General features: G+C 38.5%; 1 protein-coding gene and 1 long non-coding RNA gene across 3 annotated transcripts in view; both read right to left on the reverse strand.

The window, feature by feature from the left end:
• Positions 1–26,398, reverse strand: part of Cv-c (RhoGTPase activating protein) — a 218,550-nt gene that overhangs the window by 101,768 nt on the left and 90,384 nt on the right. For both annotated transcript variants that reach the window (XM_077405574.1, XM_077405575.1), the window contains exon 8: positions 26,285–26,330. In XM_077405574.1, coding sequence (XP_077261700.1) covers positions 26,285–26,330 — 46 coding nt within the window. The remainder of the gene's footprint in view (positions 1–26,284; positions 26,331–26,398) is intronic.
• LOC143897195 (uncharacterized) lies at positions 21,965–22,567 on the reverse strand. The gene is made up of 2 exons (XR_013256870.1): positions 22,436–22,567; positions 21,965–22,248 (listed from the first exon to the last, which is right to left on the reverse strand). It is a non-coding gene; the product is annotated as an uncharacterized LOC143897195 (long non-coding RNA).

Genomic DNA, 26,398 nt, shown 5'->3' on the forward strand with positions numbered 1-26,398 from the left:
AACTTTATATCACGTCTACTCTTATAAGTTATAATACCTAAAATGTTTAATTTTTTAATTTTAAAATACCTGCAAAATTTGTTTGGATCTTCAAGACTTAACTCAGTAAAAAAATTGCGATGTATTCCTTGTTCTTGCCTCTGTGCTATCCATGGCTTTACCCATAACCTTTGCTTTTTATATCGGATTTCTTCTATTATAAACACGAAACATAGAAGAACAAGTTTTTTTCGTTTTTTCAAATTTTGCATGCATTGAAAAAAATACTTTTTTTCGGTAATATTGATGCCATATTCTCACTAAAATTCGCTTAAATACGATCAGTCAGCATCGGCGACTTGGTGACAGATTGGGCAATGTGATTGACCGATTAGAGTCGGCAGTCGCGATCGGCAGTCGGGTCGGCCTTCGCAGTCGGTAGTCTGATACGGGCTTACGGCTGCTACGAAATGCACCACCGACGGCAGGCTCTGAGAGATATCTTTATCTGTAATCTTAAGTATGCCAGTACAATTATTCATCTCGCGCTCGACGCACTTTCGCGCCTAGCTGCCTCAATTGGCGGGGTTCGTGCCCGGTTTCAACACGCTTATAACTCGTCTCGTGCTGCACAATTAGGGTGTTTCTTCGAGACTTGCCGAGACGAAATTTTTAGAATGACTAGATCGCACTGTAGTCGCGGGCTTTCCGTTTAGAAAGCAGTATAGATAAACAAAAAACTCGAAATTATATGCTAGACGTATTCTCTAATAAAAAGATTTTTATAGATTAAAAGCAATTTTAATTAGAAGAGGACAGTTGTATCTTTCCCGTTTTATCAACATAGACCTGTCGCAATAAAAAAATCGATAAATGCATGGCCTTGTTATCCTCGCGCATATACCCGCACGGACAATTTTGCGATCGGAGAAAAGCGGATCTATAAAAAGCTTTATCAAAATGGCCGCATCTTTGCGACAGGCGTTAGTCGGTCGCCGGCTATCGGCCAAGCCGTTTAATTGAAAGAGTGGTGACGCTTTACCGGTCAAACGGGCCGACCGCGATTGCGCGAGACCAACGCGCAATTTTGCGAATATAACGCGCCAGATAACGAAAGAATGCACTTTTTACCGTCCGTTATACTCCACTTCGCTCGCAGAAAATCGCCGTACGTGCCACGCACGGCTTACATGAACTGTATTTAGCTCCTTGCAATCGTAACCTCCGGTGTTACGAGCGAAAAATTAACAAGATCTCGCAATCCGATGAAATGCCTATCTTATATGTTCAAATAGTTCGTAAAATTTTAGATTTTATTCCTGCGATATGTAACATCGGATATAACAATCGTGTTATTTCCCACACTGCGTATAAGAACATTTTTTTTTTGTGACTTTCTATTACGCTCTATATATTTATGCTTTACTTTAATCAGATAAGAAAATTAATTAAGGGTACGTTGACCTTTCGGGGGGAAAAAATAGACATTTATTCTACACAAGTATTTCCGCCTGCGTTAGTCGCACCAAGATGCGGTATCACTATGAATCATTCGGGCTTGTTTGTTATTTGAAACGCGCGGTACAACTCGCGACTTCGCGCGGAAGCCCGTGGTAGTAGACGCCGGCGATGTAGCATTAATCACGTTGGATTAAGTGCAATTATTAATTTCTTCCTCGTAACGGGCGCGCGAGGTACGCGCGGTGCATCGGTGCACCGCTATCATCGCATCTTAGGATTGATTGACTAATCCTTCGGCGACCTCACGTGCACGTGATCATTGAACGTGACATAAAACCACACATACATGCGGCTGTAAAGTATATAATATTACAATTGTATTAATCAAAGTCTGGTATACGTTATCGTTGGTACCATTTCATCGCATCTGCATAACATCACGAGGGCGTTACGCACTTTATTTTCTTTGTCTTGAAATTTAAAGTTTCACTCACGTGTAACAGTATATATTCCATTCTCAATAATTGCAATATACTTTAATAGCAATTTCTGAAGATGAATTATCGCGGAGTCAATATCATCTGACTCTTGTTGCTTCGCGTTCTAATATCAGCGCGGAATAAATTCGGTCGATTAAAATTTTAATGAAACCATCTCCGCGTTCCCGATATATTTTCGTTACTGTTCTATTAATTGGATTAATCGATCACCGTTGCGGTTTAATCGCTTCTTGAAATCGAACGCGACGACTTTTGCGCGCTAAGGCTTTAATTAACCGACGCGTGATCGATAGCAGATTAGAAGAGACACGCCGCACACGGCGGATTACACTCCGCCGGGGCTAAAAATAACTCCCGCGATTTCATATTCGAGCCGCGATCCCGATCGCGGAATTTCGCTTCTAATTAATTCCCGCGCTATAAAGAACATGCGGCCAAATAAATGCGTTCTGCAAACGGCACCCATTTTATACTATATACTCGCTCGCTTGCTCATGCCGCACCTGCACACGGCCGACTGACATTTTTCGTGATCTTCATCACGGGGAGACTCGAAATGCAGTCCACCTTGAAGGTGGACTAACCGTAGAAGTACGTCGCCCCATGAAAATGCAAATTGTATCTCCCCCTCCCCTCTAACGACTCGCGCCCTTGGACACTATTTTATGGTGATTGGATGAGTCTTAAAATGCGGCGCGTACTTACGGGGCGGATTTAGTGTTTCACTTGCTACCGCCGTAACCCCCGGGCCCTCTCTGTATCCCTCTTATAATCGACCTGCGCTTACCTGAAACATAAAGAAACACGACGATATTAGGCACGGCCGAGCGATAGTATCCATGGAAAGGTTACTCCGCGAGAAATATCGAGGTGATCGACTTTACGGAGAAGCGGCCGCTTTGCCAAATCGCCTGTAAAATGCCCGAGTTACGGCCGGAAAGGCCACGAAAATCGTACGGCAACGGAGAAACCGATCCACCGATCGCCGGCATATCTCTCCGCCAGAAATGGAAACGATGATAAGCCGATAGTTTAGCGGGACGCACTTATAGAATACGTGTCAACTATCTCGAGCCACTGCAGCTCGCGCTGCTGCATTTCGCGATGCGTTACAAAAACAAGTAAAACGACGGACAACATATCGCCGCGACGGACGACAAGAATTGCGTATAATAGTAGGTGATATATCGTATTTATTCGTTATTAAAAGAACATACAAATTTAAACTCTCATTAATTTTTCGACGTCTGAGCTTGCGATGTAATATCACGAAGACAATTTCCTCTTTGTATCTTTCGTGCGATAAATTTAGCAGTTGCGTATGTGCCATCTACCAATACTGTTGTAACGCATCGAGTTGCAAAAGTGAACCGTATATATATCTAAACATTATCGGAGCATAAGAAATATTGTTCTACTTTTGTATGAGATTTCGATCTGCAATAATGCATCTAAATTTACTTTTTGTAAAAGATAATAAACATAATATAATTATATGGCAGCTTTGCCTGAAACACTCCAATGCATTTAGTGCATATAACTAAATGCACCTGATGTTCGAAAGATAAACTATACTTAAGACATTCGTTTAATGTCAACATTGTAGATAACGATCGTCATATGATAAATCTTTCATGTGCGATATAATATACGATAAAAATATTTTTTTATCATAAAAAACATTTGTTAAAATAACAGAACCAATGTGTTTTTTTACGGTGATAAGGAGTGAAGCTTATAGCGCTATCGATGCTCATTGATAAGCGACGCCGAAGTGCCTTGTAATTAACGCCGCTGGATACAGGCGTGTGTCAATAAAATTTGATAAATGCGCGACCGGGGTACGCGATGTTTTACGAGCGAGACACCATCGGTGGGCCGCACGTCGGTGGCTTTTACGCGTCCCATAAACCGGTACATCTGCGCATATTGCGCTAATGTGCGAGTTCGCGTATCCGCAATCGTTTCAATCTCGCGGGTCACCAAGCGGGGCAACCGTCATTAAAATTCTAACATTTTCGTTTAATACGAATCACGCGTCTCACCGCGAGAAACGCGCGAATCAGGCAGATATCGCAGACGTTACAAATCAAGTGAGTAAATATGAATGTTAATTAACCAAGAGTTTCTGCTTTTTTAAGAGAAAGCCAGGTAATATCCATAATTTTTCTCATTTCGATATTCGAGAAGAAGAACGATGTGAAAGCTGTCGCGCCGGAATTAATTTACTCGGTACCGCTCGCTTCCTCGCGGTACGGCACATTCCAATTAATTATCCAACTTACTGTCGCCCGTTCGCGGCCTCGCTTCCTCGATGCGTATCATTTGCATAAATAATACTAAACTATCTTCGCACCGCGCATCTGCCAGCTTCCTTCCCTTGTTAATCCCGACTTCTAGCTCGCATTATTCTTCACGCTATGTGTGTATATATTATTCTACACGGCTCATCTACGTGCCGTTATCTCGACGTTTCGTAAATTTCGCGGATCCGTCGGCTTGGATGCTGCCGAGCCGCTCGTTTCCTTATTACCATCAGCCGCAGGTGTAATCATTGCAGTGACGATTCTCCGTTAGGATCACGGGGAAGGAGCGGAGGAAAACGAAAAGACGAGGACGAGGATGCATGTAGCGGCGGATAAAGTAGATGATATGGTTCGATCGATCCTCTGAAATAATGAGCGGACTCAGCTTGCTAATACGGAACGGAAACGAGATCGATATATCACGCGAATCTCTGCGAATCGATGGACAAATATTAGTGACTATAGTGACAATTTTTGTAAGTAATCGATATCGAACAACGCTCGCGACACTTCGCGTGTCACAATATCAATTAGTGATATACGTAATATAATTTTCCTGTTGGCGACAATTGCTTCTTGCTTCTTTTAATCGCAGTAGAGAATTTCTTAATGTCAAAGAAAGAATAGAAAACTTGCTCTTTGATGTCTATTAATATGTACAAGAAAGAGAAAATATAAAAAGATCACCGTTTGTATTCCCAGGTAGCCAGAGTGACGTCGAATGACGTATATTAATAACGTCTTAATGATAATGTCTCTAACGTCAATAAAACATGTCATTAAGACGTCTTTAGACGTCATTTTGCTACCTGGGTTATTACGAGTAATATCGCTATATTAAGACTACTCCGTATTTCGTAATATCAAGTTAATATTAGTTTTTTATTGAATAATTTATAAAAGAGAAGTACGATTAAAAAGACATTTCTTGCTCTGTATAGTAGGCACTTATCGCAGTGCAATATTTCTCATCTGTTCAATCCGACTTCGAGATGAATTTTACGAACAGAATGAGAAAGATTGCTTGGAATGTGCTCGCGTTTCATTTCCACGAGGAAGACGAGGACTTTCAACGTTTCTTTAATTAAACGCGAAACATCGCGAACGCGGAGAATTCCGCTCCGGTCGACGTATCGCCAGGGGGTGCGAAAAGTCTCTCGTCGGCAGGCAGAATTCTACTAGACGCGGAGATCGCGTCGGCACACTTTCGTCGCGAATAACGCGCGCTCGCATATCCCGCGATTTAGTTGCTAAACCGGTCGAAGGTGCAGCGCAGAAGCCGCAAATTAACGTTATTCACGCGGTGCAACGCGATGCGCCGACCGCGATGGGCCGCGCGCGCGCGCGCGGGCAAAGTTGCATCGTCACGAGACTCGATGAATTTTATTAGGCTCGTTCGTCCCACAGCGACTTTATCGTATATACGCGCTCGTCTCAAGGCTGCGCGTAGACAGGCCGGCTTTCCTCGGCTCTGCTCGATTAATCGGTTTATATGTCGCTTCCTTTTGATTTGTTTGTCATGGGGGTCTAGCCGCCGACGGGGAGGGGACGGGGGGTTCCGGCGACGTAAATACGACTTAGGCGAGAATTGTGGAATTATAAAGATAGAAATGCTATAAATAACGCGGAAATGGAAATAAGCGAGAGGCCGCGAGAAGCGCGGCAATCTAGTCGATTAATAAAGATGCTCGTTTAATTAGCGCGTTGTGGGGCCCCGCCGTGCGCCGCGCGATGATTTATGAAGTCGGCGTAATCCGCGCGACGCGGTAAAAAGCGATCGCGAAGAGGACATCGTCATTTAGATATCAAATTTATTCATAAACGTTCGATATGGACTGAAAGTATTTTAATTGGAACGATAACTGCGCTTCTTTTTGCTCCCTTTCCACGCCGTTATTTATGTGCCTGTACTCTTTACATATCAATACCTAGGTGACAAGATAAAATAGGATTCAGTGGGAGAACGGGCGATTCAGCGGTGCATTCTTGTGAGACGAAACGCGGTCTCCGATGTATGTAGTAAATGCGGACCCGAACGCGTGTGCCGCTTCGTTGTTGCACCAGTAGGTGGCAATCTAATACGGTGCAGCGCGGATGCATTCGTATGCACCAGATGAAGCGGGTATGCCAGGAGGCAATTTGTGCTGCCTGTTCTCAGGGGTGCGAGAGCCGCTTTTTCGATTGCGATTTATTTGCGCACGTGGGTCTTCTCATTCGTGACATTTCGCGCGACACGTGGATGGATCGAAATTCGGAGTGTATAAAATATGGACGGCGCGGCGGTAGAAATTGTCAACGAAGGACGTCGGGCCTTTCCGCGATTGAAAGATCAAAGAATAATTTACGAAATAAGTGGCAAAATTAACAACGTTTTATATATATATATTTTTTGATATACAATTGTAGAAATTCATTCCCTCTAATAAGATATAAAAAACCCTATACGAGAATCGTTAAAAATGTTTCTATGTAAGTTTATAATTAAACCGTCATTATTTTAAGCATTGTGTGAAAACATTTCCCATTTATGTTCATTTTTATTTATTATTTTATTCATAAAATATCGAGAATTTCAGTAAAATAAGTAAAATTGCACCTAGTATTATATAAAATAACGTTGATTTGTAAAAGATCGATTTATAGCGGTGCTGGTAGCGAACAAAACATCCGCAAAAAGAACCGAAAGTTACCGAAAGTTTGCTTCTCTGGTTTTATTGTTATTGACGTTGGAAACACGATTTCCTTCTGCTTGCTAATAATTGACTGCGTCCCGGAGTGGCGCGCGCTGTATGCTTTTTTTCGATCTCGGAACAAACTTTGATGCAATTAACAGACAGATATAGACGTGCGCACGCTCGCTTTCCCCTCATGTGTCGCGGATTATTCTCAACGGAATTTCTAACGGAGAAAATATGTGCCTAGGCTGCTTCACACTTCCGCAAAAAAAAAAAAAAAAAATGAGTCTCATGGGATAACGATTTATCGTTTCCTGCGGGAAACAAAATAGCGATCTTTATTAACGAATCAGATTGGAGCAACGCTTACTCCAATTTCCAACACGTTCTGCAATAAGTACAGTGCGAGAAGTATTTTGCTTTTAACACAGAGTTTGAAATTTGCCAAGAAGTATGTAATATTGAATTATATAAGAAAGATCAAAGTGTGAAATATATCACACGTTGCAAGAAGCAGAGTCGATCGAGATAACTGTGATACACTCGAGATAAACCTGATACTAGAATATTTTCTAATAATAAACTTGATAATCATTGTAATGTTGTTGCAAGCAATAATGTTACTTATTCGACATGCACTTTGAAATCTTTAAGACAAAATAATTATCCATTATATCATTCGAAGACATTTCCGTGTATCACAATCACTTTCGTATCTTACTACAGATATATACGCGAGCTTATATACAATCTTGCTGAGAGCTATATGTTGTGAAAAAAAAGTCGCGGGATATTTTCTGAACGTTATCGTTTTAAATTCAAGATGTAACCTTCGGCAAAAAAAATGGAAGTATCTTTAGTACGCTTTAATACGCTTATATACAAGTACGGCTGTTATCTCGTTATTATCTGACACAGGCTCGGTTTCGATGCATCTATTCCCGAACCGATTACCGCGCATTACCTCGCCATTACGCCACATTGTCTCGGAATATTAATGAGCCAATAGCTATATCATCTCACCCCGACATCTACGATCGCGACGTCGCGGTTTCTCGAGAGGCATGCGCCGGATTGCCGGTACCGTCCACGACAATGGCGTGAAATTCAAAAGTCGGCGGAGGTGGCGAGAGAAAGGAAAAGAAAGGGGACGAGATATCGAGGAAACTCTCGTGGATATTGCGCGGCGGTGCAATCAACGGGGTGTATCCGCCCGCGAAACTCGGACTCTCATAGGGAGCTTTCCAGCAAGCGACACAACTCGACATAAGTATCGTTTTATCTTTGTTGCTCATTACCAACAAAGAAAGATAGAACGATGCTCGTGTCGACTTGTGTCGCTTGCTGATGGGAAAGCTCCCATATGCGTACCCGTCCCGCGCCATAATAAATCCGACAATTTGCATGAATGCACGCGTATAATACGACGCTGGGCGCCGTGTAGAAAGCGGGCGCCGTGTGATTTTCAGGGGAATTATAAATCCCGTCCGCGAGGAATTACGAGGGCGCGAGATAGGCATCTCGGAAGATAAACGTCGGATTCTGGCTCTTTGCTTGCCGCCACTTTTTTCTACGTTACTCGCCTTTGAGTTGTCTTGTTTAAGGAAAAAACAATACATATCGTGTTTATAAGCGTGTGACAACACGTTCAGGTATTTACTTTCAAATGTTCCACGAAATATAGAAGAAAGATTTGAAATAATCATACTAAAGTAGGTCAAACTCTATATAGAAAATTAAATAATATACAAATAAAAGGCTTGCGAACTAGCTGGATGTTTGTGTGCTACCATAATATAATTTGAACAATAAAATAATCAACAAACGTTTCGGCCATAACTGGTGGCCATCTTCAGTGTGATAAAACAATGACATGGTCGTTGAACATAAACATAGAAAATTGATTTTAGCTCTAAATGATTGTTATACATCAGAAACAAACGAGAATACAATGTTAATTAAATTAACCCAACGTTGAAGAATTATTAATGAACGTATCTATTGTTATAAATTAAAGTAAAACTATAAAAAATTATTAAAAATGTAATAGTGACATAAAATCAATACGCCGAGAAGTAATGTTAAATTTATAATAAAATTACATTTTGATGTTGTTTGTTTCGAGTATACTGGCAATGTAATAAAAAAAATAAGTTGTAATTTCATTAAAAATATAATTATACTAATGTTTTGCTATATCAGCGTAAATAAATTAATTCACGTTATTATATTAAAAGCGAAGTATTTCTGATAGTACTAGAAATCGGACAATACGTCCATAACGAATAAATTTGCAATAATACGCATCGATATTATTGCAATATACCGGCAATACCAGTAAATTACAACACTACTAAATACTACGTTATCTCGAATCGCGAATTAATCTTTCATCTTACTTTCTCTCTACATCGAAAGACCTGGATTATTCACCGTGAAATACACGATACGTGGCTTTTAATTGTCTTCATATCGCACCACTGTTTTTCTCATTGTGTAACAACGCTTTAAATGCAAAATGCGGCTATTCACTGAACCGTCATTCGTCAAATCATTTGAACAAGTGTTACAGTAGACAATGAAGACGCTGTGTCCCTAATAAACGCTAAAGATTGGAACGAAAATCTCGAGTCTCATTATAAAATCTTTGACATTTACACTGGTGGAAATAGAAAAAAGAATATCAAGAACACTTTATCCCTACGATATCCGATAACGCTGTGTTTATTCGTACAATAAAAAAAAAACAATTGAGGATACCTTACAGGTACGTTGGTAGTGAGTATATCAGCCCTTCATGGTATTCTTTTTTCCATTTCCACCAATGTAAATGCGTTTTCATATCAACAAAATTGTGACATTACTTTATTATGATTTTAAAGAAACGAAATCAAAATCATTCTTCTTATCTGCAGACAAAAATGATCCTTGAGAGAACTCCACACGAAACAATATATCAGCATAAAACATTCAATTAAAATTCATTTGTAAAATGGTCAGAATTGCATCGAACAAGATAATTTTTGCGCGATGCAATTGCATTCCCGCACGAACGCAATCGAAATATCCTGTTTCACTCATTGTCTTATTAGCCTTTATCGGAAGGTGCTGGTGCATTCTCAGGTGTAAACGCACCTCGTTCCACGAAGAGTACGCATTCGAACTTTCTAAACTGCAATTTGTCTCGATCGCTGATATCTCACCTCGCGCGATCGTTCTTTTGTTATCGACTTTACGGCTTAGGAAATTAGAGGGATGCCGCGAAATTATTACCGACGGTGAAATCGAGAAAGCCCTCTTCGTGCAATGCTTATGTATAATCAAATATTCGTTGCGACAGTCACCTATTCGTTTAAAGTAACTTTTAGACGATTTAATGTCGAGTAAGATGTATTATGTAACGCAATTGATTGAACTTTTAGTGATTATACGTCTGTGTAATCAGCAACGTAATATAATATTATGATTATTCTTTGACATTAAAAAAAGTTAAGGTCGTTTTTCTTTAAATTAATTAATTAACTAATTACAATAATTAGTAAGAATACTTTTCAATAAGAATCTTTTAAACATAATATTTTAAACTGTATTGCCAGTGAATATATTGATTTTCTTTAATTTTCTCCAAAAGTTAGCTATTCTAATTTATGGCTTCTATAATACCAAGTACTGCAGAAATATATGCACTTCCATATAATTTGTCCTCAAAAATCGATAAATCGAAAATTATACAAGCAATAATCCCGAGCAAGTCCATTGGTACCACCGACTGCGTTATGATGTTTTCCATCGACTCACAAGGCAACCGTCGAAAATAAATCTCACGCAGGGAGTGAGGGCGGCAGCTTATAACCAAGGGCTACTTAGTGGTGACCAGAGGCACGTTTCCCGTAAGACAAACAAGCTGACTTCGCGGTACCAACGCCGATCACTATGCCGCGTTTATATTGTGATCTATTATAAGACCCACGGGCCTCCACAAATAAATCCTGACGCGCACGTTGCAGCAAACGTATACTACGTTTTACGCGAAATCCGCGAATTACGCAGCCGAACGAGACTGTCGGTCTACGTCGGTCGGGTTCAACGACTGCCCATTACACTTTCATCGCGACAAAACGAACCATGTCATAAAATTTGTTATAATATCTAAAATATTCGATTGTTAATTTAACTTTAATTAAATCTTAGTTTTATTTTATTTAGCTTTCTCAGTAACCTTTTTTCATATAAACTATGTATGTATTATATAGTTGATGTAATATACAATTAGTATTTACACTTTTTGCAGTTTTGATAAACGATATACGAATCGCGCGGTCAACGTAATATTCGCTAATATTTTCTATAATTCTCGCTAATATTCGCACGTTTCGCGGTTTTGATAAACGATATGTGAATTGTGGTCAATGTTCAACAATAAAAGGTCATTTCAATTAAAAGGTTGCTCGCGCAATAAAACGCTCGTCCCATTGTATCGCTATTAATCTTATTACACTCATCTCGTATTTCCAATCAAAATAAAAATCTGATACAAACGCGCAGAAATGCCACGATGTAAAAGCGATAGATAGAGTTGTTTAACATGACATAGGCAAATATGTCGGATCTAATTAAAACCGCGTATCATACGTCTAACAAAATAATTATTTTAGTAATGAGTAGTTATGTATGACGGAGCTGAACAACATCTACATTACGTCAACATCGAACAGAAAATTTATCATCATTGCAATGTTTATTAAAGTAGAAAAGCGGATGCAGCTTGCACCGAAAGTTCAGCCAAAGCGCTATTCCGTGAAACATCATTAACAACTTTCGCGCAACGGTAACGCACAGATTGCACTCGAAATTATTGCGCAAATTTCGCGTAAATCCGACAAACCGAGAAATATTCTGAAAATTTGTAACTAAACAAGATGTTTTACGTAAATTTTCATAAATGCTATCGTCGAAATGCAAGATGTTGCACAAGAAACAAGAATAAAGAAAGAAGGAATAAAAGTTCGCGTGTTGGTAAGAATTAATTTAAAAACCTGTTTTGCTTAATCCCAATAATAACAATCACTATATCTTCTTTCCTTCTTAAACATGTCAATTGAAATTGAAAGGAAGAAACTTCCCTCGAAGCCGTTTTATCGACGGATTGCGTCTTTCTCGTTTTCACGACGGGGGATAAAAGTTTTTTCAAGTTAAGCAGATATTAGGAGCTATATGAGGATTAGTATAAAGCAGTTTTAACCGCATAATGCGTTTCTACCGCTTTTGCAGGATCTCGCGACACAATCCCTTTGACCCTCCTCGAAACTGAAACCTAGGGCAACCAGAAAGGATTTCACCGAAAGATGAACTTCAACAAAATGAAAACACCGCACGGTATATGTTTTCAGCAAAGAAAGACTCCTGTTCTCCGTTTTTATGAGATTTTAGAACGTCAAAAAAATGTTACAGGCGAATTTATAACCCGGAATTTAGCGGCCAAACGTAAGTTGAAAATAAACTCGAGCACTCTTGATGTGTATTCATATAGAATTACATATCGCGCATTAGAATAACATGAACGCACACAAAGTTATTAATATATATAAAAATCTAAAAATAAATGTTAAAATAGAAATTCTAAAGAATATATATACACACGAAAGTATAAATAACGTATAATAATATAAACTTAAGTAATGGAATTTATTAATATTTTGTAAATCCATTTTAATACGCACGTGTCCCGAATTATTTAAAATGGTCAGTTTAGTTGAAAATGCAAGCGCGAGTATAAAAAAAAAATAAGCTGAGTTAATAAAAGCGAAAATTAGTTTTCTTTTGCGGTATAAGTAATAAAAAAATATTACAGCTTTCGCCGAATAAATATTTACCTACCACCCCACTCAATAACCGCAAAGATATACAGATAAAAAAAATTTACACATATTGTAGTTTTCAATATTTTTAATATTTCCAACGTAGCAATAATATTAACTAAATCCGTAATATTTAAATTACTACTATCCGATACTATAATATTGCGTTCATCCAAAATCAATACGTATCCGACACACACAGTTATTTAATAATAATTAAATAAATCTTTTCTGTTACACATTTACACTTTTAACTTTTGTAGCAAATGTCTTGCTTATTTTTTATAAGTATTGGATTACATCGACACCTTAATTCTTAATAAATTCCGAGAAATAAACGTATTCGTTTTTTTATATTCCGCCGCTTTGGTGGTCTTTTCGATTCGAATCGTTCAGCGTTACGTTTGTGCATTACGAAAGAGTCCTATTGTTTCGCGGAGGTGCACATTTCATCGCGACAACCCGTAATTATCGCAGCCCCGCGAAATACTTTCTGGGTCGATTGAAATCCACGATTTATCGTGCGCGATAATTGCACGTAAAATACTTTGCCTTTCACTGTTCACCGCAACAAAATCTCACTGGCGATCGAACAAGTCAATAAAGAAGTGTTTAATAGGCCGATTTGTTTAACCATAGAACGAGTCGTAGTAATTATTCTCTCATCGATGGCACATATTGCTCGCAATTTTGTAGCAATAAACGATCATGAGAGATTGTCATGAACAACGTATGCGATCCTTTCCTTATTTATTAATTTTATTGACATGAGAAAACATGCCATACACGGTCAACCGATATTTTCCAATTAAACGAGAGGCAGCCGAAGCTTTTGTTGAAATGCACCTGCTATCGCGAAAGCCAGCGAAGCATTGAATATTGTCAAAGAATAATTAAATCTGATATGTTGCGCAATCCCAACCGACTGCCAGAAGATTCGACTTAAATTGACCCAGTTATTCTCGCAGAAAAAGGTGTTCCGTAATACTTGAACTAAGAATGTTTATTCGGAAAACCGATTGATTTCCCTATTGACCGTACGCTGACCAACATCGTTATCACAAAATATTCAATGTTATATGTTCGAAATAACTATATGCCGAACAATGAATACCATATAATTAAAAAAATTTTGAAAAAAAATATGTTTGATATATTATATATAAATGTAATGTTATTTACTAATAGCAAACTTTAATTGTTATATACAAATTGTTTGCTTTTTTTTTAAAGATAACTTGAGAGTGATGAAGGATTATGATTTTTTAAACAAATCAAGAAAGTCAGATTATTTTGTCAAAGAATGTGTCATAGTTTAATCTTATTTTTTTTTAACTTATTAAAATCATGTAATTTTATTGCTCTGAACAAATATTGCATCACGAGAATCAAAACTCAAACTTTCGTTTTAAACTTCAGCTAAGTTCTTTAATTAAGTTGCGATTGTAGATATGATGAAACAAATATTAAATTGACTCTCAAAATGTATTTGTTAAATACGTGTCTCAAGATTGGTTTCAGTCGAGTTCTTCAGCCGAAACATATGACTACAAATACGCATTGTAAAGAAACATTTTTATAATAATGACTTAATTTTCTTAATATTTAATGTTAAGTTATTTCATACAAAGGAAACAGAAAAAATAGAAGCGCGAGGAAGATTAAGCCTATATGATATATTGAGACAGGTTCTATTTACTACATATAAATCCGCTTATATATCATATATCTTCGAGGCTTGTCGTGTTTTCGTGACATGTGTCATGCCGTTTAACGCTAGTTTTACGACGCGTAAAGATATCTCTTCGCATACGAGCATGTTCCAGCCGGTCACTCGAGATGTTGCTTTTCACCAGCTGTTGTTTCAGCGGTAAACAAAATTTTCACGGGATCGTTCTCGGAAATCGGAAAGAAAACACGGGCTGTCTTTATGACTTGCCGGAACGATACTCAATTGCTTTGAAGCAGGTGGCATCTGAGACCGAGTGCAAAATGTTTTTGACGGCTGCAAAATTGTCACGAACGAGATAACGGCTAACCAATACGTCAACATGCGGAAGATTCAGTCAATAATGTATGTTTCACGCTTATCGCGTGGAAACCTCAGCGTTAAATTTAGTTAAAAATACATATCGTTGATTGCTATAAATAACACGAATGTTGAAAGCGGAAATGCAATTTTCATGCGACATTTTCTCTAGAAAATATCCAATGAACCGGAACTTCGAAAATAGAAATGTCAGATTTATACAATTTCACGAAAATCACGTGATACGTAACAAATAAATGAATGATCGAAGTAAAACAGATCCAGGACTAATATAGATCTCGCACCATTATATAATTATCATCTGACACGCGAATATGAATTTTATTGGGACTGCCGAGGTGTGTCGCTTTTGAGGTGACACGCATCTGTCAATTATAACTGACAATTTGCAAAAACTACCTATCACGCTCGACCAAGCCGTATTTTTACGTCTGTGATAACAGAATCGCCTGTCCTCTACATTTTTATCACTTGTGATTGTCTAATATTAACGTATGCTAGATAATGGAAAGGAGATCGACGAATAGTCTAATACATAAGAATGAAAAATAATAATTATTTGAGGACAAAAATCGCTTTTAAGAAAATATAATATGAGAAAATTACATACAACGACTTATAAACAGAAGAAATATTTTCATACGGAGAAAATGTAAAATTGCAAGCTGCACTAATAATTGAAAGTGCAGATAAAACTATTTTTCTTATCGATTTATTTCATACGCAAGTAAATATGTTCTTTTATTTATCTCCAATAATCTGTATCCCTAAATTGTTTTTATCGTCAACCGTTGCTTTGTAATTTTAAGAAATGTGTCTTTCTAACAACGAAACGCTTACCTGCGATTTTCCGCTCGCGCATTCGTCGCCATAGCGCTTCCGCCTTGCGCATCGGCCAGTTCTCGACTTTCGCGCTGAAACTGCGGAAGAACTTGTACTCCTTAAAGTGCGACATTCTTCTACCACCGGTGTTTCTGGTCTGATCGATGTTACCGGAACTCGTTGTAGTGCTGTCTCGGCAATCCTCACTCGACATGCCTAGCATTAAAAACTAATTCCCGTTTCTATTTCACGTATATGTAGCGTTAAGTCGCGTCAATCCAATGAACAATTTATCCAAATTTGAACCGTGCATGTTTCTTCTTCTTGCAAAAGGTACCACGTCATTATTGAAGTCCCGTTTAATATTTCCTTGGTGCGAAAAATATTATTTTTCGGTCAAAATACTTATATATAACTTCTATATATAATTTGATCTCATATATCTTCATTCAGAATAAATAGCTTCAAAATATTGTATTTTATATCTGTCTTATGCCTTAAGACTTTGCAGACTTCGCTTAAGACTTAAATTGGAAGAACGTATATTTTCACGGCAAAAAGCATGAGAAAATCGAGAGCGACTTCTAGTTTTGCTGCAAGCCGTGCCACATGTTGCCATCAACTGCATGTGTTCGGAAGACGATTATTTGTCACACCGTCGATATGAATCCCTTCCGGAAATCAACGAGACAACCTAATGTATCGTAGCACAAAGTTACTGTGTCACGATTCTTTACTTTGGAGGCTAACAAGAGTATCCCTCTTTAATTTTTGTCAGAAAAAAAAACATTTTTCCGATGAAATAAATTGGCTTCAATTAAATCAATTTATTAGCCATTGCTTTAAAAATTCTTCCCAATTGCTCTGTCCAATACTTCTGATTTATTTCTCCACTTAATTATTTCCGTTTCATGAATTCATCTCGTAGATTTTCTCAGAATACTGGGAAATAATCTTGTCCGTTCTCCCGCGAAAAGGACTTTTATTCGTGACAACCGCTCGTTTAGAGAAATAAGGAGATATAAAGTTTGTACGGTTAATGCAAAACGATTCTGAGAACTTACGTCGACCGAACGATTAAATGATCCGGTACAATTCTCGATCTCGAAGAGACTCCATCGCATGTCCAGCGGGTGATCCTATATTTTGTTGAGAAAGACAGAGACCAGCTGAGCTTGATAGCTGTCGGCCGTCGATTGACCTCTGCCATTTAATTAAATTCTCTTCGGGGATATACCAGTATAATCTTCTCGCTGTTCTTGAGGAATATCGAAGTTTCGCCCGAAGACGTTCACACTTCAAAGAAACATGTTCTGCGTTGCATCGAAACTGCAAGTATCGATTACGAGTTCTTCTTCAACCGAAAACCGTGTCGCATTTCGCTTCAAATAATACCGTATTCTCTTGTCGGATCTAAATGATATTTACATTTCTAATTGAAAAAGCGATTATAAGAGAAAAGTTCATGGGTTTTTAAATTAATTTCTTTTAAATTCGTATAACAATATATTAATCAATTATATTAAATAATTGCATTGCGGCACATCCGATCTCTTAATAAATATAGAATTTGAAAACAAAATAAAAAAATTATTACCACTTTGCTCATTATATCGTAATTAACATGGCAAAGGTGGCAGAAGCAGAACAAATCATTTTTATATAATAAAAATATATGTTAAAAGAGATATTAAATGAGGAAATTGTCATAGAAGAACATGCAGCAGACATATTCATTATGGAAAACTCGTGAACAAAGCAGTTGGAAAATCTAATAGAATATTGAGAGTTGAAGCTTAAAATATCTTTTTCCCCTTGACACGTGAATCGATAAGAGAAAATGAATATGGACGAGTATTGCCAGACACTGACTTCCGACGTGTATTGATCTTATTTGTCGACGGAATATGTAAAAGCTATATTAAAATCTCGAAATACAGTAAAGGAAGGTGCGACAAAGATAAAAAAGTTACCATATTGACAAGAGTTGGAAAACATAAACCAATTGAAAATTATTTAGAGAAGGCTAACGAGACTAAAAATCAATCCTAAACACAAGCATTAAAATTTAAATTAAATTTTGGGATTCGATATAAATATAAAAAGGACACATACTTTCTGTCGGAAATTTTAGTGAAGATGAAAGAGTTGCTTTGAATGCGATCATTATCGTTCATTATAGCCATATTCTCAATTTAATTTAAGTTTCTTGTTCACTTAGATACGCAATTAAAACGAGATCTTGCGTCCTAACTGTCCTAATAAGAGACACGCGGAAGCATTCGCTCGAAGCAAGAATCGGTCATTTCGACGGACAAAAACAAGTTATATTGCACGCAGTAAAAATTTTTTTCTTTCCCGATCGTCTAATGATCGATAACTTTCAGTCGGCATTTTATGAAGCCGAAGAAAGTAATGCGCCGACTCTTTGTTGAGGAAAAAGATGTGCATTGACATAAATGAGAACGCTGTTTTCTTCTGAAATTTTCGTCACCGTCAACACCGTAAATCCTAATTTTCGAAATTCCAAGTTTGCGACAAAATAGGAAACTTAAATTATTTCTAACCCAGAGAGTAATCTGTGTCAACGCGACAACCGCGATGTCCATTAACATGCGCAGCTTTAATCTTAATTTGACACACGGCGATGACGTTCTATGGAAACCGGTGAAACTTAAGCTTCAAGCAAGATGAAAATTTTCATACTTAGAAATTTTGCAAACTTATCCTCTCATCTTCTGGTTTGATAATATTCTTTCTCAAAGACCTAATAAAAGTCATTAATTCCAGGCTTTCAGGTAAAAGATACTATCCGTCTCTGATGCCTGGCTAAAGCTTCACACTTCACCAGTTCCTTTATGCAAGTCTCTCTGATTCGAGTTTCCAACTCGCGCTATCTCCCTTTACTCCTAACATAAATAATCTAATTAAGATTATATTTGTCTCTCCTTTGCTGCAATTTTCCGTTCGCGACTTTTAACACTTTTCTTTTTCATCTTCAAAAACTTGCACAAGCCAACGGGGGAAACAAAATAGATCGAGTTATCTCCGCGTAAAATCAAATTCCGAGTTTCGCTAACGAGCTTTCCCGCGTTGCTGCGAGCTCGATAGCTATATACGCGATCGATATATGTTTCTCCAAAGTCATCGTGGCGCACGCAAATTAATCGGGCACCCCGTGAGACGCCAAGCCATCGACATCTTCCGCATCCGCGAAAAAAAAAACGATCTAACAGGTCCCGGTTGCAGAGAAAGCCGCGCGAAACCGTGAATAGGTGAAAATGCAGCTATACGTGAGCATATGCGCGCACAAAGGCGCCTCTCTTCAAGGTTACTCAGCACCTCTCAGGCGTGCGATGGAGAGATTTATTGCGCAAGCCACGGTGGTGTGTACATTGTCGGAGGAAAGCGGTAATCACGATGCTTAACGAGCGATTTGTGGCACTTTACAGTGACGACACCTCACCGGTAACAGGTTGCGACGGCCTCGCGAACCATCTCCCGATCTCGTCTCCGGACGCGACAGTCTCGCCCGCGTCGAATTTCACGAGACGCATCCGGGCGCATCTGAGAACTGTCAGTCATCTGGTGCACTCCAGATCGCCGCGTATCTTCTACTGAATCATGTGATTATATGTCAACGTGTTGTTACGCGAATTATTTACAGTTACGTCGCTGAATCACCGAATAACGTATCTAGATTTCGCGTTCCGACAAAGACGTTTTATTTTGTAAAATTCTCAAAGAAAATTTTCTTAGAGAATAAAAATATTTAGAAGACGTATAGTATAAACTCTTCGAAAGCATCTTAATATTTTAATCACCTTCATTTTTGGAGTTTTTGCGTTATTCAGATAGCTTTATCGCGTTGTTGGAATACCATAATCTGCAATTTATAAGCATCTCGATAAGCGTATATTTATAAATAAATGGAAAATTTATAGCATGACCTTTCGCGGTTCGCAGCATCATCTAGATAGAGTGGAAAGAAGTGTGATTATTAAATCGCTGAAAACTGCAAAGCAAAATACGAGAATCATATTATAATGTAAAAAGATTAATTTTACGAATTTAAGATTAATCGTAATAACAAATTATACAGAAATTATTATCTAATAAGTAATTAATAAACTAAATCTCAATGCGCGTATCAATTTATTCTTAAAAAATTACGCCTCTAAATATTTTCTTTATTTCGAGAGCTTTGAAGGTTTTGTAAAAAATACAAGGGTCGGATAAAATAATCACGATTTCATCGAAATGTCATTTATCAGGCGATACCAGAGTCGCTAATTATCGAAATCGGATCTGAATAAAAAAATTACGACACGCTCGTGTGAGCTTAGCCGTTTCGACCATTTGTCAACTAAATCGCGATCGCGGCCGCTGCAAGATTTGCATGCGTCAAAGTCACTTATCCGGCCGATCGCTAAATAAACTGCTATTAGATAAGTTGCAGTCTTTTCTCTCTGTTTGTCAACGAGGGTCAACAATAGCCAGCGACATGGAAAGGAAACCGAGACGCCTTTCTCCCGCCGTTGTTCGAGCGAACCGAGCTAATGGCGAGATTAAATACTTCCCGGGCGTCCCGGGCGAACAATAAGGCCGGAAGCTATCTCCTCGTACGATCTGGCATCGATCTTAATTCGTTATTGTTACGAAACATCACTTAACCATTGACCAACGTGAAACGGCCTGTCGTCTCAAATAAACTTCAATCTACCAAAGATCAATGGATAGAATGTATCAAAAGCTTTTACGTATGGAAACGTTTACGTTTATTTGCTACGTTGAAAGCGATGAAAGTGGCTTAGACAGGTGCCATCTATAATGACTAATTAAGAGAGACATTATGGTCATTATTAACGTTCATTTACCGGCTTTTTATAGGAGCGACCGCAATAATAAAATCGACAGGTCAGACAATTCATACGTGACTAACACAAAGTTACATAAAGAGAAAGTAAATTTTTTGCGAGAGCTTAAATATCTGTGTAGATAGAAGAGACTATATACGATGACACGACAGAAGGTAAAAAATTAAATTGTTTTACGTGTAGATCTCGCTCAATGTGAAAATTTCCTTTTTCTCTTTTGCCATGCATGTCATCCTACATATGTAGTCTCTTCCATCTGCGCGGATATTTAAACTCTTGCAAAAAATTTACTGCGCGTTAATACATTTAAATGAAAAACGACATAGCCGGTTGCGTTCTTGTCACGCTATCGCTGCAGTCACGCCTCGTTTCGCAAAATTGTGCAAATTTCGTGAAACGCGCGACGGAATTTGTCGCCGCAAATAATTGCGACAAAATGGCGAACACGCGCGTAAATGCAGAGCGTGACCGTTATACGAGCAACGACAGCGACGAATTTCGCGGATTCCGCCTGTCAATAATGTTGCTGTCACGCTTCGATAGACATTTCACGGCGAGGACCGCCGCGGGCCTCGGGTATTTTTAGCACCGGAACTTTTATCGGATGAAAATAGTATACGAAATGCATAAAGTTGCGGCGGCTAGTTACGCACTGTCTCGTGAGAACTGAGACTCAAGAGAGACCTGATGCTGAACCGAATCTCACGTTTCTACGTAATTACACGGCGTGGAAGTGCTACCAGATGCGCAGATATCTTGACAGGAATGTCGACGATATACGGAAAACTGATCGCAATCTGAATACCGTAAGAAAGCATTCTATAATAGTTGTTTTCGATAGCTATCCCCATCTGACAAACATAATTAATTCAATAATGCAAGCTTATCATCCTCTATGTTGTTAAATTCTCCGAGCTCAGGAAGAAACTTTTGAAGAATAAAATTTCTTATTTTTTTGTATTTTCTTCAATCTGGAGTTTAATAGCGTGAAATCGTATAAAACGTTCTTTTATAATAAAATGTATTAAAAATAAATTAATAAAAGTTTTTTTAAATCCCAAGATTTTATTTTAAAAAATTTATTTTTTAATTATAGAATTAATTAAAAACTTATATATTCTGTATTTGAATTCCAAGTTTATTTCAATAAGATTTATTTTTCAATTGTCTTCATATTTTTTGTCAAAAATATCGGTTTATTACTTCTAACAATATTAATTCAAATTTGAAATATAAAATATTAATAATTCAAAATTCTCTCATATTTTCTTAATTTTTTGGCCTGAAAATAGGTTGATATATTTTTTTACAATTTTTTAATGGCTCAGTAATTAAATTTTCTTTAGTGGTACCTATCATAAACCGGTAGAACCATGATCATAGTACGTGACTTCTAATATAAATAGAACCATTATAAAAACTATTATTTGCTCATGTTTTGATCGTTTATTGCAAAAAAGTTACACCACTGGATTAAAGACAAGAAAAACTTGATCGCTGACAATTATAAATGTTTTTAAACATCTCTGCGGGATACTAATGTGTTACGTCAACGTGCTGATGGATGACGGTAACCAAACGCCGCACGAAAGCGCGCGCGTACGCGTTTGACGGGCCGGTGTCCGAAAATTATAAAACACTTTTCCAAGAAGCAGCCAGCTGCTGCTGCAAAATATCGTTCCGTTCTCTTAATCCTTCTCTCACTTTTTTCCTCTGAAATCTGCGGAATCTATATTAAGAGCGCCTAAAGATTCCTGATAATAATGTATATAAAAATAGAAAGATCGAAGATTTTCATCTCACGAAATAATATTTAGAACACTTCGCGTGCAGATTATTTTCTCACACACCTTATCATTTTTCATATTAAAATTTCAAGAAACCCATAAAAAAAAGAATGTACATACATTCCGATAAAATTAATCAATCTGCTGCATGCTCCGAAATAGCCCAATGACCCTCAAAATTCTCCTATAATCGCTCATATCGAAGAGATCGCCCTAGAGACGCGGTCGGCCACAATTATTCCTATATACCTCGGGCTTCGGTGGTCGATTAATGAAGCGTGCGCGCGATGACACGGCTCGGAACGAGTCGTGTGACAGAGCGCGATAGATGCGCGCGCGAGTCGCGTGGAAGGCCGCCTCGTATTAAACTGCGACCCAACGCCGCGGTGCCCGTGATAGCGACGACTGGCGACGACTTCCACCGGGGAACGGAACGAAAGCTACCGGCGGCGGCGACGACGACGACGACGACGACGGCGGCGGCGGCGCCGCGGCGCAAGCGTCCCGCGCAACCCGCTCTTTTCCGCGCTTTTCTCCGCGCGATCCGATCGAATCACCTGCGCTACAACCACAACATGATTTGCGCGTAATGCCTGGTGCCACCGACGCAGAGCCGATGTGATTAATTCGCGCAAACCGCAGGATCAATTGTCGAAAATTACGGATGCTCTCGGTGCACTTTACTCGCATTCAGAGAAGATTCCGTTCGGATCTGCAATATATCCGGGTATCGCACGATCGTAACTGAGATATTTATTTAACGATTCGCTCCGCGGGTGTTCTGGGTATCAGATACTCGAATGTAACAGCGTTATATTCACTTGAAAAAAAGAAATGTTCGAAACTCGAGACGCTTGCTTTAACAATTCGTGTACGGGAAACGATATCGGGGAAGTTTAAATGGTATTTTTGTGTCGACAAGTTTTTTTTATCATGCTTCGAATATCGATACATTTTTTTACGACATTGTGACGAAAGTTTTATAGAATGCTGTTCCAGTTTGCTCGGCAAGGATTAATCTGATATCGTTGTAATGAGCTTTTCGAACTGTCATTTGTTTCCAGTCTTCCTATTCATGTATCGCGTATCGCGTTAGTAGCTTTCTATAGACAGTGTAAAGCAAACCAAAAGCTATATTATGATAATATTAAAATAACATTCAGCTGATATTAATTATAATGTTCCCGCTGTTTCAATAGCCAATGGTACTGAAAGAGGTTATATATATCGATAATATTATTTTGAGTATAATTAAACATTGGATTGTTGTTTGATGTCCCAAATGTGTAAACAGTAATTTATAAATATGTATAATATTTAAAATTACAGAGTAAACTTTCTCATATTATAAAATTCCTTTTCATGTCATTAGATTTATAACAGAAAGAGAAATATAAGTATTTTATGGAAATATCAGAAAATGTAATTTCCGTATCTAAATGTGAGAGACAGGGTTTTTGCATTAACGGGAAACTCGATCGTTAACCCCAATCGTGAATCACCGCGGTGTCATCGGCTATAAATTTCTAACAAGACGAAGAAGAAGAAGTAATTTATTGCTTCTAATTATTTTGTGCCAATCATTTTCCGTCGTGTAAATTGAGCACGAATCTTTCCGGTTTGTTCGACAAACTGACTTGTAAAAAAATAGTGAGTACGATAAGCGAACGCGCGCGCGAGCCGATATTAATTCGAATCGTCGATGGAGAAGCAATAAACGTATCTCTTTTCATCGCCATCCGCTTGTAGAATTGTTCTATTTATTTTTATACTTCCATCGCCGAATCCGCGTGACACTAATGCGATCCATATTCGCGCGAGAGTTGTTCCTGAATGATTAATTTTAGCACAGCGCAGCCGCCGGAGAGAATTCCTTAAGGATATAATTCCTCGGAACAAATTGTTCTCGCTTTGAACTATAACGACATGATAATAAAATAATGAGGGAAAGAGACGAGCTGTCACATTACAAAATTACAAAGCTTCAAGAATAAAACGCAGAGAAGCGAATATCATCTATTCGTATAAAATAAACATTCTTTCTTCGTTCATATAAAATAAACGTTTTTTTCTTGATAATTCGGAATTTTATCAAAATTAAAGTTCAAGCATCTGGATTTTTGTGACAAGTTATGATTTTAGTAATCCAGATATTTGATGATCTTTGGTGATTTTAATAAAATTCCGAATTATTGTATATAATCATCCGACTCAGAAAATCGATAGCTCCTCACCGGCCGTCGGGGAAAATATGGGTGTGAGCTTTTATTTTTACCCCAGATAATAAATAGATTCCCCTCGCGCGACGCCATACAGGTAATTTTCTAGTTCAAGGCGGCAGAAGATTGCTGATTTTCCACTCTGTAGCGAGCCATCGCATGCAGAGTCGCTTCTTTTCATCTATTATATTTCTATCGTAGGATTTATTTCGATTAACGCGTTGCCGATTAGATCGCCGCGGGCGAGAAGGAAAGTGCATCGCCGGCGCGCATCCATAGACCCATTCTAGCCGTGGGCGTGTCTATACCAGAAGTCATATTCACGTCACGCCACGAGATCGCGCCGCGAGAAAGCAATTAGTTCACGTCGATAATTAATTAAACTTTCGCGATCAAATTCGCGACACAATACAGCGTGCGCTTCAAGAGGCAGGAAGCGATGGAGGAACTTTCATGTAGAGCGCGACAGAAGATGTGGTTGAATCTCTCGACATCTGTCATTATTTTTACATTGCTATACGAAGAAGTTAATTAAATTTCCTTTTTCTATTTTTACATCACACACATATATCTTATCTTGAGTTATGATATCTTGAAATCTGTATTACCACTCATTATAAATATGAGAGATATAAATCTGATCGTAAAAAAGTTTTGAGATTACTTTGATACATTTTGTTTAATGAGATTATAATTAAAGAATTGCAGTATCCCATTTGCATTTAGTGTGTAGCTTCAAGATGTTCTCATCGAAATAGCGTAATCGGATAAATCTCAGAATGGCACGATCATTACGCGAAAATTACAAGGGGTCACGACACCCCCGGGTGTATTCAATTAATTGCGAGATACGTAATAGCATGCGGTATTACACGCGCGTAAGTCAAGCCGGATGCAGCATGCATCCCCTAATGAACCTTCAGACACCGCATTACCTGTATCACCGCGATCGTAGGGTGAAAATTCCGCCGTTTCCAGCGCGCCACCGCAAATTGCGTTCAATCGCGTTGCACTCCCATGAGGGAAATTAATTACGCACTAAACTCGTTAGCGGATGCTCTCGAACCGATATTGTTCGAGAAGTTCGGTATCGATCACGATCGTTCCCGATCAAAAATGTCAATATTCATTATGGTCCGTGTCGGCCTCATTTGCATCCCACGCGAGGAGCGTAAATTAAAATGGCAGATTGGGATCGTAAGCTGACAACCACCGTTCAAATGTAATCAGACGCGGATCGGAGAGATGCCGGTTCTGCCACGTGTGATTTATGCGGTGGTCCGAATAACCGAAGTGTCAGGATAACCGTCATTCGTTTTGGATGACAGAGTTTCTCACAAATTGAATATATATAAACTCTATAAAGTGTATAAGTTCAGTTAATTTCTCGACAGTTTGTCGGGCGTCCCGTGTAGAATTCAATTATTCTATTGAATTTTTTGCATTTGTATATATGTTCATGTTTCAGCTAGAATGCGAGAAATTACATTACACAAATTGGAGGCTCTCTCTCTACTCTCGCTTCGCGTGCGGGAGAGTCACAGAATCCTTTTTCTAAATTCACCGAGTGTGCAATCGCGCGTGTAATCGAGTAAACGCGGATTGTCGATATCGTCTTGAAATCGAATCATCGTTTTTCCTCGGAAAGGTCAGCCGATGACCATTAAAAGTTCACCGTGTTCGTTATAAGAAATACACGGTATCTACTGTTAAACGTGGAATAGTTATTCCGGCCAACGGAGAGACGTACCTGATAGTTGTCGTTCCGACTGCGAGCGTGGCTGCTGCTGCAAGCTCTGAAAGCAACGGAGAACGCATCATTAGTTTGAGAAACATCGTGCTTGCACGAGACCGTGGGCAAAGG

The sequence above is a fragment of the Temnothorax americanus genome, unplaced genomic scaffold (genome assembly GCF_048541705.1).
Source record: "Temnothorax americanus isolate GAGA-0224 unplaced genomic scaffold, ASM4854170v1 Scaffold2, whole genome shotgun sequence".
In the NCBI taxonomy this organism is placed as follows: Eukaryota; Metazoa; Arthropoda; class Insecta; order Hymenoptera; family Formicidae; genus Temnothorax; species Temnothorax americanus.